This window comes from Suncus etruscus, chromosome 13 (genome assembly GCF_024139225.1).
Source record: "Suncus etruscus isolate mSunEtr1 chromosome 13, mSunEtr1.pri.cur, whole genome shotgun sequence".
Taxonomy (NCBI): domain Eukaryota; kingdom Metazoa; phylum Chordata; class Mammalia; order Eulipotyphla; family Soricidae; genus Suncus; species Suncus etruscus.
In genome coordinates this window covers 44,578,629-44,596,850 of record NC_064860.1, presented here as the reverse complement: position 1 = coordinate 44,596,850, position 18,222 = coordinate 44,578,629, and the positions used below count along the sequence as shown (strand labels likewise).

The 18,222-nt window shown below is 48.0% G+C and overlaps 2 protein-coding genes across 3 annotated transcripts in view; one reads left to right on the top strand and one right to left on the bottom strand.

Annotated features, from left to right (window-relative positions):
* Positions 1 to 1,484: 1,484 nt before the first annotated feature.
* SOD1 (superoxide dismutase 1) lies at positions 1,485 to 10,831 on the top strand. The gene is made up of 5 exons (XM_049785829.1): positions 1,485 to 1,650; positions 6,019 to 6,112; positions 8,815 to 8,884; positions 9,615 to 9,732; positions 10,633 to 10,831. The coding sequence occupies exons 1-5, from the start codon at positions 1,579 to 1,581 to the stop codon at positions 10,738 to 10,740; spliced, it is 462 nt and encodes a 153-aa protein (XP_049641786.1). The 5' UTR covers positions 1,485 to 1,578; the 3' UTR covers positions 10,741 to 10,831.
* Positions 10,832 to 13,160: 2,329 nt separating this feature from the next.
* Positions 13,161 to 18,222, bottom strand: part of SCAF4 (SR-related CTD associated factor 4) — a 63,397-nt gene continuing 58,335 nt past the window's right edge. For both annotated transcript variants that reach the window (XM_049785748.1, XM_049785749.1), the window contains exon 20: positions 13,161 to 14,495. In XM_049785748.1, coding sequence (XP_049641705.1) covers positions 13,504 to 14,495 — 992 coding nt within the window. In that variant the 3' untranslated portion in view covers positions 13,161 to 13,503. The remainder of the gene's footprint in view (positions 14,496 to 18,222) is intronic.

The following is an 18,222-nucleotide window of genomic DNA, read 5'->3' as shown; positions in this document are numbered from 1 at the left end:
AACCAAAACCCTAGCCACATCAGTAGTTTGCACTGTTTGCTCATTTCATAATGCTGCTGTGGTATTGACTTTGGGTAAAATTTCTCACGGGGGCATCATTACACATTATTTCCCCCATTCCCTGACAGCAGCCAGCCACGCTGTCTCTGCACACTCTTTAATGAAGTCGTCAGAAAAAAGAGGGGAAGAAACCTAAAATAGAAGGGGGAAAGAATACAAAAACCTGCTCATCAGATACACCCTTGATGAAAAACCCAAATCCCCACCAAAAATATATAGGATAAAAGAAAAGAGCAAGCAACACGGGGATAAAAACAGTGAGGCTAGGGACTGAGACATATCAACTTCATCCATGCACTCTCAGGAAAACCCATAAACATGCCCATTTAAGAGAGAAATCTGGAAAAAAAAAAGGCCCAATTTTTCAAATAAACAAGTGAGACTCAAATGAGGACAGAACAAATCCAGGTGCGACTTCAGAGCTTTTTTTTATTTTTAAATTTAAATAAAGAAGATGCATTATATAGTTGACATAACTGAAACAATACATTGTTAAGAAGACCAAAAGCAACATTTTTTTTGTTTTGTTTTGTTTTTGGGCCACACCCGGTGGTGCTCCTGGCTATCTGCTCAGAAATAGCTCGTGGCAGGCACAGGGGACAATAAGGGAGGCAAGGATCGGACCAACCTTAGGTTCTGGATCGGCTGCTTGCAAGGCAAACGCCGCTCTGCTATTTCTCCGGTCCCGCAACATGTCTTTTTTTTTTTTTTTTTTAAATAGAAAGTTGAAAGAAAAACTAAAGAGATGGAAGAGAAAGGAAAGAATATTTTCGAAAATTATTGGCTCACAATGAAACTTTAGTAAGCTCTTTTATTTTTTTAAAGGGTAAGTGTTAAAAAAATACAGCACTAAACGGTATGAGAGTGGCAAGTGCTGTTTGCATAGGCCTAGCAAAATATGGGTAAAATGGAAAAAAAGAACTTGTCCTAAATACAAGGAGCCCTCCTTATCCCTGAAGTTCTCTGGCTTAAGACCGACTCTGGTCTCCAGGCAACTTAGATTGTCATTCTCTGTGGTCACGCAGGGCCACATCTGGTGAGGCTCAGGGATTAACTCCTGGCTCTGCGCTCAGAAATCACTCCTGGCTTAGGGGACCATATGGGACGCGGGGATGGGGAATCGAACCGCGGTCGTCCGCTTGCGCCATCGCTGCGGCCCCCAGCGGGACTTATTTTTTTTGGAGCGTGGCAGGTGACAGCGGCTTTTTATAGCCCGAGGCGGAGGAAGCCAGCGGTTGCCGGGAGCCGGGGGGCAAAGTCCCGCCCTGCCCCCTTAACGAGGTCCTAGGCCACGCCCCTAATTCTTCTCCGCCACTCATGTTCCGAGGTTCCCTGGTGGGCGGGCCGAGGGCGCGCGCGATGATTGGTTCCGGGCTCGAGTGATGGGCGGGGCACCGCCTCGGCGTATAAAAGAAACTCGCGGCGCGGCGCTCGGGCGTTGCGTCGGCGTCTCTTTCCTGCGGCGACGGTTCTCGGTGGTGGCGTCGGAGCCGCTGGCGGGAGCGGCGCGAACGAGTCATGGCGACCAAGGCCGTGTGTGTGCTGAAGGGCGACGGCCCGGTCAAGGGCACCATCCACTTCGAGCAGCAGGCAAGGGCTCCGGAGGCGCGCACCCACCAGCCAGCCAACCAACCTGCGTCCCACCCGCAGGCCGCGGGAGGCCGCTCGGGCCACGCCCCCGAGCGCGCCCTCCCCCCCGCACTCCCCCGGGAGCCTGAGTGTGCCCGGCGCCCCGCCGAGCTGCTGAGTCACCGCGCGGGCCGGGTCGGGCCGAGCCGGGCCCGGGAAGCTGCCAATGCGCATCGCGGGGTGGAACCGGCCAGGCCCGGAGCCAGGCCTTGGGCGCGGGCCCTGGCGCACCAGGGGGGGAGCGAGCATCGGGGTGTCCGTCCTTTTGGGGGCTCTGCTTTTCTAATTTATTTACTTGTTTGTTTATGCATGCATGCCTTTTGGGTCACACCCGGCAGCGCTCAGGGGTTCCTCCTGGCTTTCAGCTCAGAAATCGCTCCTTGCAAGCTCGGGGGACTCTATGGGATGCCGGGATTCGAACCACCGTTCTTCTTTCTGCATGCAAGGCAAACACCTTACCTCCATGCCATCTCTCCGGCCCCATATTTATGCATGCTTTTTGGGTCACACCCGGCAGCGCCCAGGGGTTCCTCCTAGTTCTACGCTCAGAAATCCCTCCTGGCAGGCTCAGGGGGTATCATGTGGGATGCTGGGATTCTGAACCACCGTCCTTCTGCATGCATGCAAGGCAAACGCACGCCCTACCTCCATGCTATCTCTCCGGCCCCTAATTTTATTTTATTTTATTTTATTTTTTGCAAACTAGGGCCTCCGCCAAAATTCAGCCCCTCTTGGGATGCTTGCGGAAGGCCCCAGTGCGCCATCTCGGTGTTTTTTTTTTTTTTTTGTTTTTTTTTTTTTTGTTTTTCCTCCAGATTTAAGTTTGTGGGTGTTTGCGTGTTTTAAGGGGTGGTGGTGGTGAAAGGCGCGGATATGGGCCCCGTCTTGTCCTGGACTTCCTGTCATCCCTACCCCTGATATTTCATCCCTGTGCCCTGACATGGTTGGTTCTGCCCAGGAGTGCAAAGAGCATGGCCTTGAGCGTGAGGGGTTTAGTTTTCAGAAAAGGGATTTTTAGGGGGGGGGGGGTCACATTCTGTGGGGTTCTGGAGCTTCAAGGTTTACACCTGGTTGGGTGGATGGAGGTAGAATTGATCCAGGAATTGAACTTAGGGCTTCACTTGCTTGCAAGGCAGGTAAACCCTGGCCAGTGCGCCAACTCTGTGGCCCCAGAACAAGGTTACTTGTTTCTGTTGTTGTTTTTTAAACCCTTAGGGTTGAAAAATATGGATACCAGTTCTGTACCCAGGTACCTTGGTGCCTGCAGACAGCACTGTGCATTTCCATGTTCAGAGTGGCACCTTGGGGATGGCACAGGATTAAGCTCTTTAGCTCGGGAGGTGCAGGCAATGGTTTGGAAATGAATCCCCCCTCCAACACCCCTCCACCATGGGTGTCATAGCCACTGCGTGGGATTTTCACTTGCTCTCTGAATTGTCTCTCTGAATTCTCCCTAAAGCCACTTTACTGCTGCCTCAGTCGGCCTTTTACCCAGAGCATCAAGATCGAAGACAAACTTAATTTTTGTTTGTTTATTAATTAACACTCAGCGTTGCTCAGGGCTTACTCCTTGCTGTGTGCTCAGGGATCAGCCCTTGTGAGATTGGGGGGAACCACATGAGGTGCTATGTCTGCCCAGTGCAAGGCAAACACCTTCCTTACCTGCTGGACTGTGTCTCTGGCCTCGCATGATGGAAACAAATGTGGGAGACATGTGCCCAGTTAGGAGTGAAATGTCACTCCCACTCCAGGACTTGCTCATCTACTCTTGTTGGCCCCAGGAAGTCGGTTTTTGGCACCGCCCTTTGCACCTCCCTGATAAAGACCCTAGGTCCGTTATGCCTTATAGCTCTTCAGAGAGATTAAATTGGCATCCAACTGCTTTTAGCCTGTGGAAGGTTGAACATTTGAGGTTGTCAATTAAAAATAAATAAAAGCTTTCTCCTGTAAAGCCAGATTCCTGAGTCTCCTGGAGATATTGGGAGCTGTGCCCTTCCTGAGCCTTCACTAATTTGGAGCTAGACCCTTGTTACCTATTTTGTACATATTCCTTTTTTTGGGGGGGTGAGGGGGAGAGATGAGCGTTTGGGAACACAGCTGATGGTGCTCAGGGCTTACTCCAGGCTGTGTGCTTAGGGATCATTCCAGCTGGTGGTGCCCAGCCAGAGATGGAATCCCGGTCAGCTACAAGACTTGTTTGTGTCTTTCTTGCCTGTCTTATCCCCGCTTGGGAGGGTTGTGCCAGGTTTACTGTTGCTGCTACTAAAGTCTGCTCCTGCAGGCATTCCTAGTTGAATGAAGACCTGGTAAAACCTGCCCAATCGCTTTCTCTGCTCCTAATGGCTTTGCCGGGAGGAGGAATAACACACACAGTTGTTTTTTCCAAACATTCAAAGTGGGAAGAATCATGATAAACTTAAGATAAACTTACTTGCTCAAAGGAAAGCAAAACCAGGCAGTCTTGGTTCAGAGATATTGATTCCTCGGGAAGGGCTTTTCCAGGCTAGGTCACTTGTTAACAAGTGGTGCAACAGTGATAGGTTGTTTGCCTTGCCTGCGGTAAACTCTGGACAGACCCGGATTAGATCCCCAGCATCCATATGGTTCTCTAGCCTGCCAGGAGCAAGTTCGGAGCACAGAGCCAGGAGTAACCTGAGTGCTGCCAGGTGGGGCCCCAAAAAAAACAAGTGGTGCAAGAGAGAGGTCACCTCACCTATTTTGATTATTTGCTTTAGCTATTCGATTGGGGAGGGGCCTGGGGGTTGGAGAGGGCTACGTCAGGCAGTGCTCAGGGTGTACTCGTGGCTCTGCACTCTAGGATCCCTGGTGATGGGGTTCTCTGTGGGGGATCAAATTTGGGGTCCGATGAGAGCAAGGCAAGTGCCCGACCCACTGATCTATTATTCTGGCCCCTGCTGTTCAAACACTAAACACTCCTCAAACACCCCCCCCCCCCCAATACCACAGAAATGAGCCAAGGTAAAACAAAGACACACTAAGTCTTGTCTGTTACCTGGGGCTTGAGTCTCCTCTGGTTTCCAAGCTGGTCTCTTGCTGGTATCCGGCAACCCACAGCATTGCCTGCCTGGTGACCCACTGGTGGTCAGAGTGGAAAGGCTTGTGATGGGGGTTCACTTGTAGATCTGTGTTCAGGGGTTCCTACAAGGGTTCAGGGAATCACAGCCTGTTGGGCTGAGTGTACCCGCTGAAGTCTGTGGCCATGATTTCAGTGTTTTCAGTCTTTAGAAAACAGCACCTCTGGGTAAAACAAAAACGAAAAACACCACTAAAGTTTGTCTGACTAGAATCTGGCTCCAGGGGGCAGTGGGTTGACTAAGTCAAAACTACCTCTGCTAGAAGAAACTCATGCCTTCTCCCCCCTTGTGGGGGAGAGGAGGACCGTTTCCAGGCACATGTGAGCCATGCATGAAGAAAGCATTTGAGGGACCATAGAGATAGCACAGTGGTAGGGTGTTTGCCTTGCATGCAGCCGATGTAGGATGGACAGCGGTTCGAATTCCAACATCCCATTTGATCTTTTCACGACTGCCAGGAGTGATTTCCTTTTTTTTTTTTTTTTTTTTTGGTTTTTGGGTTTCACTTGGGTTACTCCTGGCTCTGTGCTCAGAAGTCGCTCCTGGCAGGCTCGGGGGACCATGTGGGATGTCAAGATTCGAACCACCGTCTGTCCTGGATCGGTTGTGTGCAGGGCAAACGTCCTGCTGCTGTGTTATCTCTCTGACCCCTGCCAGAAGTAACCCCTGAGTGCCGTCAGGTGTGACCCACCCCCCAAAATTTTTTTTGGTTAAACCATTGCATGTGGAAGCAAGAGCCCAGTTGGGGGAGCAACAAGCAGGTGCCAGCCTCTGAGCACTGCTGGATATGGCCAGAGAACCAAAAAAAAACAATAGTAAAACCCAAAACCATCTGAGATTGATGCCTGCTAGTATGCAGAGTGCCAGAAAAGTATTTCAGGTCAGGTGCTCTTACCCCTCGTGCATTGAGAGAGTCCAGACTTAGCGAGTAAGTCCACTGTGACTGCTACTGGTCACCGCTGGTCTTAGTGCTGTGTGTGTCTGTGTGTCTGCACTGCCGGCATTGGAAGAGCCTTACTCTAGAGGCACCTGCTGTGCTACTGCACCACCCCTCTGGCCCCTTCCGTGCCTCTCACTGTCTGCCTGGCCCCCGTAGTTCCTGAGTTAAGACCCTCTGTCATCTTCCTGGGCTGGCTGGCTGGCAGGTGAGGTGCTGTGAGGGCGGCTCTGGGATCGTCCTGCTTTGTCTTCCCTTCCTGACCCTGCTCACACCCTTCTCTTCTCTCCCCTGCAGGGAAATGGACCTGTGACGGTGTCGGGCTCCATTTCTGGACTCACTGAAGGCCAGCACGGGTTCCATGTGCATCAGTTTGGAGATAACACACAAGGTGGGTGTGGGTCCCACACACACCAGGAGGACTGCTAGAAGTGCCCCTTACTACACATAGTACCCCGCAGGATCCTTGCAGTGACACCTCGACCCCGGAATTGGCACTGGCTTAGCCTCCCCAGTGTGGGAAGAGAATGGTTCTGTCATGAGTGATATTTGATTGAGAGTCTTCAGAGTGAGCCTAAGGAAACAGCAGAAGACAATTAGTGATCTCAGGGGCTCCCTCTAGGATAGCTGGAGACTGCATGGAGTGTGGGGGACAGTGTGGAACTGGTTGGGTTGGGGCTGAAGTGTCCCCTCATTTGGGGGAGATAGAAGCTGGCTAAAATGCAGTTAGTGCTTAAAAAAATTATATATATATATTGGGGCCGGAGAGATAGCATAGCAGTAGGGCATTTGCCTTGCATGTGGCTTTCCAGGACAGATCTTGGTTTGTTCCCTGGCCTCCCAGATAGTCCCCGAGTCAGGAATGATTTCTGAGCACATAGCCAGGAATAACCCCTGAGTGTCACTGGGTGTGGCCCCCCCAATATATATATATATATTGGTTGGGTCACATTGATAGTATAGGGAAGGGCATTTTGCTTTGATGCGGCCAGCACTCTAATTCGAACCCCAACTTCCCTTGTGGTCCCCACAGTGCCAGGAATGATACCTGAGTAGAGAGAGAGGAGAAACCCTGGAGCACCACTAGTGGTGGCCCCAAAACAAAAAGAAACATTTGTCATAGTTGATCTGATCTGTGGTGAGCGTTAGTTGCATTTTACCGTAGATAAGCTTTTACAAGGATTTTTTTGGGCTGATAACACAGTTGTAGGATATTTTTCTTGCACATGGCAGACAGGGATGGACCTGGGTTTGATCCCCGGCATTCCATATGGTTCCCTGAGCCTGCCAGGAGTGATTTCTATTTACTTATTTAGGTTTTAGGGCCACACCAGGCAGTGCTCAGGGTTACTCCTGGCTCTGCTCAGAAATCGCTCCTGGCAGGCTTGGGGGACCATATGGGATGCCAGGAATCAAACTTAGGTCCGTCCTGGGTCGGCCACGTGCAAGTCAAATGCCCTGCTCTGCTACTGCTCTGGCCCCCAGAAGTGATTTCTGAGCGCAAAGCCAAGATTAACCACTGAGCGCCGCCAGGTGTGGTCAAACCTCCCTCCAAAAGGATTTTCTTGGTATATTGTTTTGGGGCTACATTCTGAAGTGTTCAGGGGTTACTCCTGGCTCTGTGCTCAAGGAATACTAGAGGGGCTCGGGGCAATGTAGGATGCTGAGGATTAAATCCGGGTTCACCGTGTATAAAGCAAACACCCCACCTACTGTCTTCTCGCTCTGGCCCATTTAGATGTTTTCTAGTTTGGTTCCTGTAAGTGCTGATTTGCTCACCAGCTGGTGACATGTACTGTGTTGTGCTTGGTTGGCTTAGTACTCTGGGGTGCATGCTCAGTGTACCTCCTGTCTTCTCCCTGGTTGGCAGGAGGGTTCAGTGTGGCCCTGGAGTGTCACCACTAGCACATCTTGGGGAGGAAAGGCCATGCTGTGGATGTCTCTGTTGCCTTGGAATGCTAAATTAATAGTGTCCCAGAGCTCAGAGGGCCACTTTCACACAACATTCTGTCCGGCGACCTCTATCTGTTCTGGATAGCAGCCACGGGCAGAGTCCAGGCTCAGGCTGCAGGCTCCAAGAGCATTGTAGGGAGATAGTGTCCTCCGTTCAGAGCTGTGCCCTGGCAAGATCCTAACCGTGGCTGCAACATTAGAAGAGCCTTGGGGCGAGAGAGATAGTAGATGGGTTATAGAAGATGGATATTACTATTCTGCAGCCAACCCAAGCGTGATATGAGCCATTTATGGTTCCCCACTCTGCATACTGAGTCAGGAGAAAGGCCTGAGCCTTATTAGGTGTGGATCCTAAACCTAAAGAAAGACATTGAAGAAGGGGCCTGGGCTGGGCCTTGTTTCTTGAGAGCCAAGTAGAGAAGCCAAGGTCCATGGAGAGTTCATGCTTTGCCAGCAGCGGTGGCGGCATTCTAGAACTCAAGTCTCCATGCCGCACCCTCTTTTTGTTTTTGTTTATGGATCATTCTCTGATGTTCAGGGCTTTCTCCTAGCTCAGGAAACACTCCTGATGGGGCTCAGGGAACCATATGGGATGCTGGGAATTACCCGGGTTAGTTGCTTAGAAGGCAGGTGTGCTACCTGCTGTACTATCGCTCCAGCCTTTACGCTGCCCTTTTCTGATTGTCAAAGTGGTACCGTTGTTTGCAGTCTTTTATTTTTTGGTTTTTGGGCCACACCGGTGATACTCAGGTTACTCCTGGCTCTGCACTTAAGAATCATTCCTGGGGGCCGGAGAGATAGCATGGAGGTAATAAGGCTTTCATGCAGGTCATCGGTTCAAATCCCGGCGTCCCGTATGGTCCCTCGTGCCTGCCAGGAGCAATTTCTGAGCATGGAGCCAGGAGTAACCCCTGAGCACTGCTGGGTGTGACCCAAAAAAACCACACACACACAAAAAAAGAATCATTTCTGGTGATTGCTTAGGGGACCATATAGGATGCTGGGGATCAAACCCAGGTCAGCCACATGCACAGCAAATGCCTTACCCACTATGCCTTATTGCTCCAGCCTCTACCAGTTTCTTTGTAGAAGTTAATTCAGAACTTGACTCCTAATTTGGCTACATTTTTTGGTTACTAGGCTGTACCAGTGCAGGACCTCACTTTAATCCTTTCGCCAAAAAGCATGGTGGGCCAAAGGACCAAGACAGGTGAGTGGCTGCCACTAAGCTTTCCCTGAAATTGTGGGGGTTCATCTGGGCAGATTGTGTGCAGGTAGCATGCTAAGAATTGGGACAAGTCCCTCATCTCTTGCTGTACCCCTCCACTCTATGCTGTTTCTCCACTGTGCTGGTGACTACTTCCTGGTGAAGAATTGACAAATGGAGACACTTAAAGAGAATTTGGCTTTATAGCATTTATTGAATTCAGAATACAAATGCCAAAAGGAACTGATACAGGAAATGTCATGAATAACAGTAATGGCACCACTAGCACAAAGATAAACCATCATTGGGAGACAGAGGAAGCTTTGCAGAAATATGTTTGAGAAATTTTGGTTGATGCTCTATGGGTAAGGGTCCTCAGGAAAATATTGTTTTTAAGGGCACAGATTAATTTTTCTGAGAGAGGCCTGGGGGCCTAGTAGGCCTGACTCAATAACTGAGAGTTTACCCTTTGGTCATTTACCAAACTAAGAGGTGTAGCACCCTGTCCCCCGACTCTCCCCTGCAATCTGTTGAGGGTTTTAAAAACCTTTTGGAAGAGCCTTTTGTTTCAGACGCACACTTGTTTTTAAGTCTTGTTTTTTCAAAACTTCATCATGAGAACAGGTGTTCTGTCATGTAGGTTGCTGGTCTGCCCTTGTAGTTCATGGTGCATAAACAGTTGGGACTCGGGTGACATGGGAATCCTGCTCATCTCTGATGTCTTCCCTCTCAGACATGTCGGAGACCTGGGCAATGTGACAGCAGGCAAAGACGGTGTGGCCACTGTGTCTATCCAGGATGCCATGATCACTCTCTCTGGGGAGCATTCCATCATTGGCCGCACCATGGTGGTAAGTGGACACGGACTCTGGGGTGGGGTGAGGGGGATTTTTAGGGCCTCAGGACTATTGATCCAGATTTCTGTGATCCGCATGAATCCCCTTCAGATTCATTAGCGTAGTTCTCTTGACGCTGAGGTCGGTGAGCACACCTGAGACCCACTTGGGAAGCAGATGTGTGATCACATTACATCTACATTGTGGAAACAGCCAGTCTGTTGTCACCTTGATGACTTCATGACCAGGATTTGTTCCCCTCAGTTGTGTTCCCTCAGTCTGATACTGGAAGAAGGCGGGGCTGAAGAGGACCCGAACACCACCCATTGACTGCTGCTGGTCAGCACCCCTTGTTTAGTGTGGGAAGCAGTTGCTAGTTACTCTGGGCTTGGACGGGGATTAGCAACTGGCTGATCAATGCAGAACTCTCAAGTGCTGGCGCCTACACCCTCCCCTCGAAGTAGCTTCCAGTCAGCCCATCTGCCTTGTTCTTTTAGCTGGTGGACGTGAAGCTGATAAAGGATGGAATCATGAGAATTTAGTCTTGCTCAATCTTTTTAGGATACTTATTTATAGAAATTGATTCCTTAGGCACCATTGAGTTTTCCTTTAGTTGACCTTTTTCTTTTCCCCACTGTGAAAGGACAACTGCTGCCTCCCTCAGGCCGAGCAGAGTTCAGCTTTAGTGTTTCTGAACCCTCAGCCCTCTAATATAACCTGTCTTTGCATAATTAAGAGAAAGGTTTGCTGATTGTTTTCATCATTAGTCTATTCCTGCTTAGGATTATAATGCCATTTCTTTTCTTTTTTTTTTTTAATGTCACTTCTAATTTTCAGGTAGTTGGCTATTTTTGTTAAGAGGTGGTAATTACTGGATGGCCCTGAGTGACATGTTCTTGACTTCATTTTTTGCAGGTCCATGAAAAAGAAGATGACTTGGGCAAAGGTGGAAATGAAGAAAGTACAAAGACAGGAAATGCCGGAGGTCGCTTGGCTTGTGGTGTAATTGGAATCGCCCAATAAACATTCCTTGGGACATGGCTCTGTCCTAGTAAACTGTTATCCTGCTCTGTAGAAATTCCACTCAGTAACATTAAACACTGTAACCATCAAAGTGGAATTGGTGTGACTTTTTTTAAATTGCATTAAGTGTGCCTATAATGAGAACTGATTATGAACGATTGGAAGATTTGTATAATTTTATAAAACTCAATTAAAACATACATTTTAATGAACTCTGTATGTTGCCAGACTTAATAACCTATGGGGTATTAAATTGTCCTCATTTCAATTCCCACTCAAGCCTGCAATAAACAAATACCCTCCAAGCACAATTTTTTTTTTTTTTTTGGTTTTTGGGCCACACCCTGTGACGCTCAGGGGTTACTCCTGGCTATGAGCTCAGAAGTTGCTCCTGGCTTCTTGGGGGACCATATGGGACGCCGGGGGATCGAACCGCGGTCCGTCCTAGGCTAGCGCAGGCAAGGCAGGCACCTTACCTCCAGCGCCACCGCCCGGCCCTCCAAGCACAATTATTTTGAGCTTATTAAAATTCTAAATTAGCTGGCACTATTAACACTGCCATTTTTGCAGGGCTTCTTTTGTTGTTGGGCCACACCCAGGGATGTTCAGGGGTCATTCTTGGCAGTGCTGGGTACCTGCCATGTGGGATACCAGAGATTAAACGTGCAAAGCAAGTGCTGCACCTACCTGCTATACTGTCTCCAGCCTCAACACAGCACTTTGGAATGTTTTAAATAGGGTAGGACAGTTTTTAGTTGCTAGCTTAAATCTTTCAATGTAGGGCTAGCCTTTAGCTTTAGAGAGCTAAGTATTCTCTGCCCAAGTATTTATTAGCATTTTGAGCCAATATACTAATTGCTTTTAAGAGCCCAGTGATAACTTAGAGGGCATTCCAGCCTCAGTTAACTAATAATGATTGATTTACCTACCTGCCCAATGACACATCCAGGGATTTAGTTAATAAAAGTAGAGGTCACTTGATTTCCAGATGGTGTTTAAAGAAACACTAAAAGAGAATGCTTCAGGCTTGACTATGGATTAGTCATTTGAGGTTCAGACTTGCTGGATATGTTCTTTTTAACAGAGACGTGAAATGTACAATTCTGAACCATATATATGTGGTGCACTTGAATCATGTGAAAACTATTTAGAAAGGAAAAGCTGTTTGGAAAAACTCAGTGTTTGAAAAGTTCTTATGTTGGTGCTAAAGAACAGTGTGTTCCCAACGGTTCAGACCACAGTTGGGAGTGTATTCTGCTACAAACCCGGGCTTGCTAGTGCCCTCCAAAGCTGTGTGTGTGGCATCACTGCCACTCAGTACTTGAAGTTTAATCAAGAGCTGATAGTGTGGTTGTAATACTGTCCAGTGGAAATACGGACTGATGTCCTGGAAATTGGACAATAACGTCCTTTCCAGAAGCATGTTCGATCTGCCAACTTTTCAGGGAGCCAACCTAAAATACTTGGACATCATCTTGGACACATAACTACAATGGTGAAGTGGGATTTTGTCTTTTTATCTGAAGTCAGCACATTTTCTAGATCATCTTCCCCACACAACTTTTTTGCAGTGATATTAAATTAAAAAAAAGTGGTGAAAAGTGGCTTCATGTGAGGCTGAGGCCAAGGCACAATGAAATTGGGAAGGGTCAGTCCAGAAGAAATACTGCTTCAAGGCCTGGGCTACTTGCACTGTAGATTGATGGGCAGAGCTGGTCTTCCTTGGCACTGAGTGGGTAGTCCAAGACACCTGCTGTTTGTGCTACTTCTGCCAGGTAATTTTGGTTGATGTCTTCTGATAATAGATAACCTACAACTATCTTCTCTATTACTTCAGCAGACTGAAGCACAAGAGATTAAGTTAATTTTCAGGTGGCAAAGGGCTCCGTCTCTCTAGCAGTAGAGCTTAATGGTAAGGGCAACAGGCAAGGTATTTCTAGGAACAGCAGGCCAATGACATCTAAGTCCTTTACATGACATAAAAGCTTATGGGCTGCAAAAGTTCATCTTGGTTTCTTTCACTCTTGAGGAATTTAACGGGGTGACAAAGCACAAATCTCCTGAATAAATAATAACCCAGGAAGCTAGATAATTTACAGTACAACGGTAATATTGGAATCCAATTTTCCCTCAGAAAAATTTCTCTTTACAGATTAGGGCAACCAGAAAACCAACGTCAGAAAAGAAAACTGAGTGAACTGCAAAACGAGCTTTTCAATTAACATTAAACCTCGAACCTTTACTTATGATTGAAACACTTAAAAAAAAAGTATTACAAATGAAACCATGTCTGAAAATAAAGATGTCTATTTCCATCAAGTAAACAAGTCTAATTTAGACTCCAAATACAGTATCAACAGCTCAAACGTCCATGGTGAACAATCCTTAAAGCAATGTAGGAAGAATAGCACACATTAAAGTTTGTTACGAAAATAGAGTTTATTAAAAACATCCCTATTGTTTTTGAGGAGCTTTCACCGTTACCTTGTCTTAAATTAAAAAAAAAAAAATAGAGAGCACTTCTAATTACGATTTGTAAACTTTTAAAAGTCAAAACTTTTAAAAAGTTACAGCAAAAAAAGGGTAATATTTATTCATCTTTTCAGTATTTTTTGTTATTTTTTCTGGCTATTTTTAAATAGAAGGGAAGCAATCAAATTGCTTACAATTCCCCACCAGCTACAGTGGGGCTGTGGTATCGCAGGAGCAAATATCATACAGCATCTGTACACGTCAAACTCTCCCCTCCACAAATCCCAGTCCCTAGCGTGGAGCTTCAGCTACGGAACTGGAATCCTTCTCGGGATCAATGGAGGAGGTAGCCGCAACAGGAGGCTCTTCGGTGGGCTTGACACCCGCCGCCTCGGCCTCCCCCTTGGCCAGTTCAGGGATAGGGTCGACAGGGCCTGCTGGGCGAGGAGGAGGCTCGAGGGTTTTGTTAGCAGCTGCCCTGTCTGTCACCTCTGACTTTTCCTTCCCTCGGTTCTCCTCCTTCTCTCTACGAGACTCTCGATCTCTCGAATCTCTTTCTCGGTCTCGGTGGCTGCTACAGCGTCTGTTCCTGTCCTCCAAGTCTCTGTGCCTGTCCCGGTCGGGGGTCCGCCTTCCCCATTCTCTCCGGTCACGCGTGCTGTTCTCTCGGTCATCATTCCGGTTCCCATACCGGTCACGGTCGTTCTCCACCCGATTCCCGAATGATCTGCGGCCGAACCTCTCCTGGTCTCTCCCTGCACTGAATTGCTGCCTGCCTTCATTTCGAAATCCTTGTGGTGGTGGTGGCGGCGGCTGCTGCTGCTGTTGTTGCTGTGGCTGCTGCGTTGGTGGTTGCTGAGTTGGTGGCGGCTGTTGTGGCTGTGGTGGTGGCGGCTGCTGCTGCTGTTGAGGTGGTGGCTGCCGGCCGTCCCTGTCTTCAGGACCACCAGGACCGGGCCCTGGGCCTCCGAGCCCCGGCATGCCACCGGGTCTGACGAAAGGGCCATGGGGTGGGAAGGGCCCTTTCATTCCATGAGGGGGAGGCATGCCGAAGCCCCCAGGACCCGGAGGTGGACCTCGATGCATCATGTGTGGTGGCATGGGCCGAGGTGGCATCATAGGGAAGCGCTGTAGGTGAGGGGGAGGCATTCCCGGAGGGCGCTGGAGTGGGATGAGGCCAGGCCGTGCACCGAGAAGACCGGTAGATGGGGCCTGGATTCCAACGACGGGTCCAGGTCCAGGTCCGGGTCCGGGTCCGGGTCCAGGTCCAACTCCTTGAGTACCTGCAAGGCAAGCACAGCAAAGATGCAATGAGACAGCCATGGAAGAGAAGGGTAGTCAGCTCACGGTAATTTCTGGGGCAGCCTGAAGGGAAAGAGAGGCTGATAGAGGATCTAGACCTTGGACTACACACGTGGGCCACTCAACATTGAGGGCCCAGGAAAGGCTTGTGGCAAGTATGATAATAGCAAACATGCTACAGCAGGGGTCTCAAACTCAATTTACCTGGGGGCTGCAGGAGGCAAAGTCGGGGTGAGGCAGGGCCGCATAAGGGATTTCGCTTACCGAATATTCGCAATAAAAAATCTCATTAGTAAGAAAAAAAAATCGCAAAAAATCACATTAAACATTTGCATACCCCGAACGGAACTGCTTGGGGTATGCGAATGTTTATTTAATTTAATTTTATTATTATTATTATTATTATTATTATTATTTTGGTTTTTGGGCCACACCCGGCTATGCTCAGGTGTTATTCTGCTCAGAAATAGCTCCTGGCAGGCAAGGGGGCCCATGTGGGATGCCGGGATTCGAACCAACCACCTTAGGTCCTGGATCGGCTGCAAGGCAAACAGCACTGTGCTATCTCTCCAGCCCCGGGTATGCGAATGTTTAATGCGATTTTTTTTCTGACTAATGCAATTTTTATTGCGATTATTCGGTAAGCGAATAATCGTAAATACTGCGATATTTGAAAGCTGGCTGCGGGCCACAAAACGTTGTACGAGGGCCGCGAGTTTGAGACCCCTGTGCTACAGAAAAGACAGTCACCTGGTCAACCACCTGGTCAACCACCTGAGCGCACCAGAAGCCCAGCAAGTAGATAAAGCAATGAAGTCACTGGGTTTATGCCTAAAACTCCTGTAGGCGCAGCTCAAGCACACACCGTGGATACTGCTCACAGGAAGGAAGGATGGCCACTTAGCACCACCTTAGGAGTGGAAAGGGAGTGCTGTTACCCATTTCCTTCTCTGCATACTTAAATATCACAGGACAAACACTCCCGTCAACTAGGGCTGCCTCTATAAAGGGAACATCTCGACACTGTTAGAATATGCCATGTCTTGATAGGCCAGGCCTCTTTCGCCTGGCTGTTAGAACCCGAGTGGGAAACTTGGAACATGAAGACAAAGCTCAAACGAAGCCAGCTGAGCACCCTGCATTCCCAACCTCACCCACCAGGGTGCCTCAGCATGCTAGCTCATATTCTCCACTCAAGCCTGCCTGCTAGCCTGGATTGAGTTGTGAATCCCGAGATTTTCTATAGAAATGACAAGAGTGAACAAACTATTTCAATTTCTATATCTGCAGAACCCAGCATGTAGTCCAATACTGTTCTGTGAATGCAATACACATTCACAATGTAACCTGGCACTAACCACTTTGGATATTTTAGTCAATAAAAGACCTTTTTTGGGGGTTATAGAGCTAATACAGTAGGCAGGGTATTTATTTGCTTTGCACTAATCAGGGCTTAATCCCTGGCACCCCATAAGGTCCCAAGAATCCATTAGGAGTGACCCTTCACCCCATCCCTCAAGAAATCTCATTTTGAATGCTTGAGGACAAGTTTGGTGAAAATAACAATTTACACAAGAGTGGTCCTAACCCATGTCTCAGAAAAAAACGAGGCTACTAATCTGACATTCATTAATGGGACAAAATACCTAAGAAGGAGCATGTTTCCCTCTTAGAAACAATTTCTGTTTTCTTTACCTTGATTTCTTCCTATGCCCTCTCCCAAGTATTCTATCAACTATCGCCTAATCTTGTGCCCTACTAACACCCAATTTTCACTGGTGTCCCTTGGAATATCCTGGGGGGAGGGTTTGCAGACTTAATGTATGGTAGTGGTGGGGAACTGGCTCCCAATATAAAAATACTGACATAGCACAAAACTAAAATTCTACCCCACTTCTATTTCAACAGTTGTGAAATACCCCAAAACTAAACCTGCAAACAGTATTTAAAATTCTGATCATTGGGACTGGAGAAACAGTACAGTGGGTATGATGCTTGTCTTGGATACAACCATCCAGGTTTGATCTTTGGCATCTCATGTAGTCCCAAGAAGGAATTCCTCAGTAGAGAGCCAGGAGTTACCCCCCCCCCCCCAGCTCCATCACTGCCAGGTGTGGTTCTAAAACAAAATTCTAATCATTAAGAACCTTGTGTAAAACTGGCATATATCTTGCTCTTTTCACAAGCTCCTTCTAGTCTTGGGAAAATCCCAGGGCCAGAGATGGCTCAAACGGCTGAGCACAGCCAGAGAGATAGCATTTGCCTTGCATGCAGAAGGTTGGAGGTTCAAACCCCCGCATCCCCTATGGTCCTCCGAGCCTACCAGGAGCGATTTCTGTGCATAGAGCCAGGAGAAACCCCTGAGGGCTGCAGGGTGTGACCCCAAAACAAAAAAAAAATAAAAATAATAAAAAAAGGGCTGAGTAAATGGGCACACTATGCTAAAGCCCTGGAGCACTGCTCAGTGACCACCCCTCACCCCGTCCAGACAGAGCCAGGCGTGTCTCCTCAAAAAATAAATGACACCCCCCCCCAAAAAAACCCATAAGATACACACACAGAGCCATGCCCTATGTTCTATCTCAGTGGGAAATAAACCAAATCAAACCTTCAGTGAATATTACTGGATGTTTTACAAAATCACCTCAAAGTTGAAATTGTTGGTATAGTCCTAACTGTAGACTTCAACTCAAAACAAGCAACCCAAAATGAATATACCTTGAGTACTTTTCCTCCAGTGTTTACACACACACACACACACACACACACACACACACACACACACACACACATTATATTTAAAAATGCAACTGGAGGGCTGGAGTGATCGCACAGAGGGAATGGCATTATCCTTGCATGTTTACCTGGGTTTGATCTCTTAACATCCCATATAGTAACCCAAGAATAACCCTAGAATGAGATGTGGCCCGAAAACTCCGAAAGTTAACTTGATTTTACCGTTTTTATTTTTGTTTTTAGGTCACAACCAGCGGCACTCAGGGTTACTCCTGGCAGAGATGCAGGGATTCGAACCACTATCCATCCTGCTTCGGCTGCTGCAAGGCAAACACTCTACCACTGTGCTGTGCTCTCTGGACCCTCCCTGTTGGTTTTTATTCAAAGGTGAAAAGGACCTAAGTTTCAGAGGTCAGGGTGAAGGAAGGCGATCCAAGTCTTCTTAAGAGTCACATGCAGAAGCCTCTAAGATGAAACAACGGGAAGGGCGGACCTCTTCCAATTTCCTGGTGCTTGTTTTTATAACTACCAACTGAACACTGGCCAATGAACAAAAGCATCCCTCAATGTTGTCCAGAAGACATAAAACAGGCAGATTTCATTCAAGAAAAACAAGCCTTTAGGCATCTATCTCTGAGGTCACATTTAAAACTCCTTTAAAGTACTAGCTTTGGGGCCACATCTGGCACTGCTTGGGTTCAATCTGGACCTCCCGCATTGAAAATATGCTCTCCAGCACCAAAGCACACTTAAATCTTTTTGGGATAAACCTTACAGTGCTCAGAGCTCATTCCTGGAAAGATTTGGTCAACCAAATGGGGTGCTGAGGATTGAATCTGGGTTGATGATGTGTAGGTCAAGTGTCCTATCAGGTGCATTATCTCTCTTTCCAACTCCTAGAGGCAATATTTTTATTTATGGTCAGGCCCTGTGGTGCTTAGGGATTAGTTACTCCTGGCTCTATGTAGATTT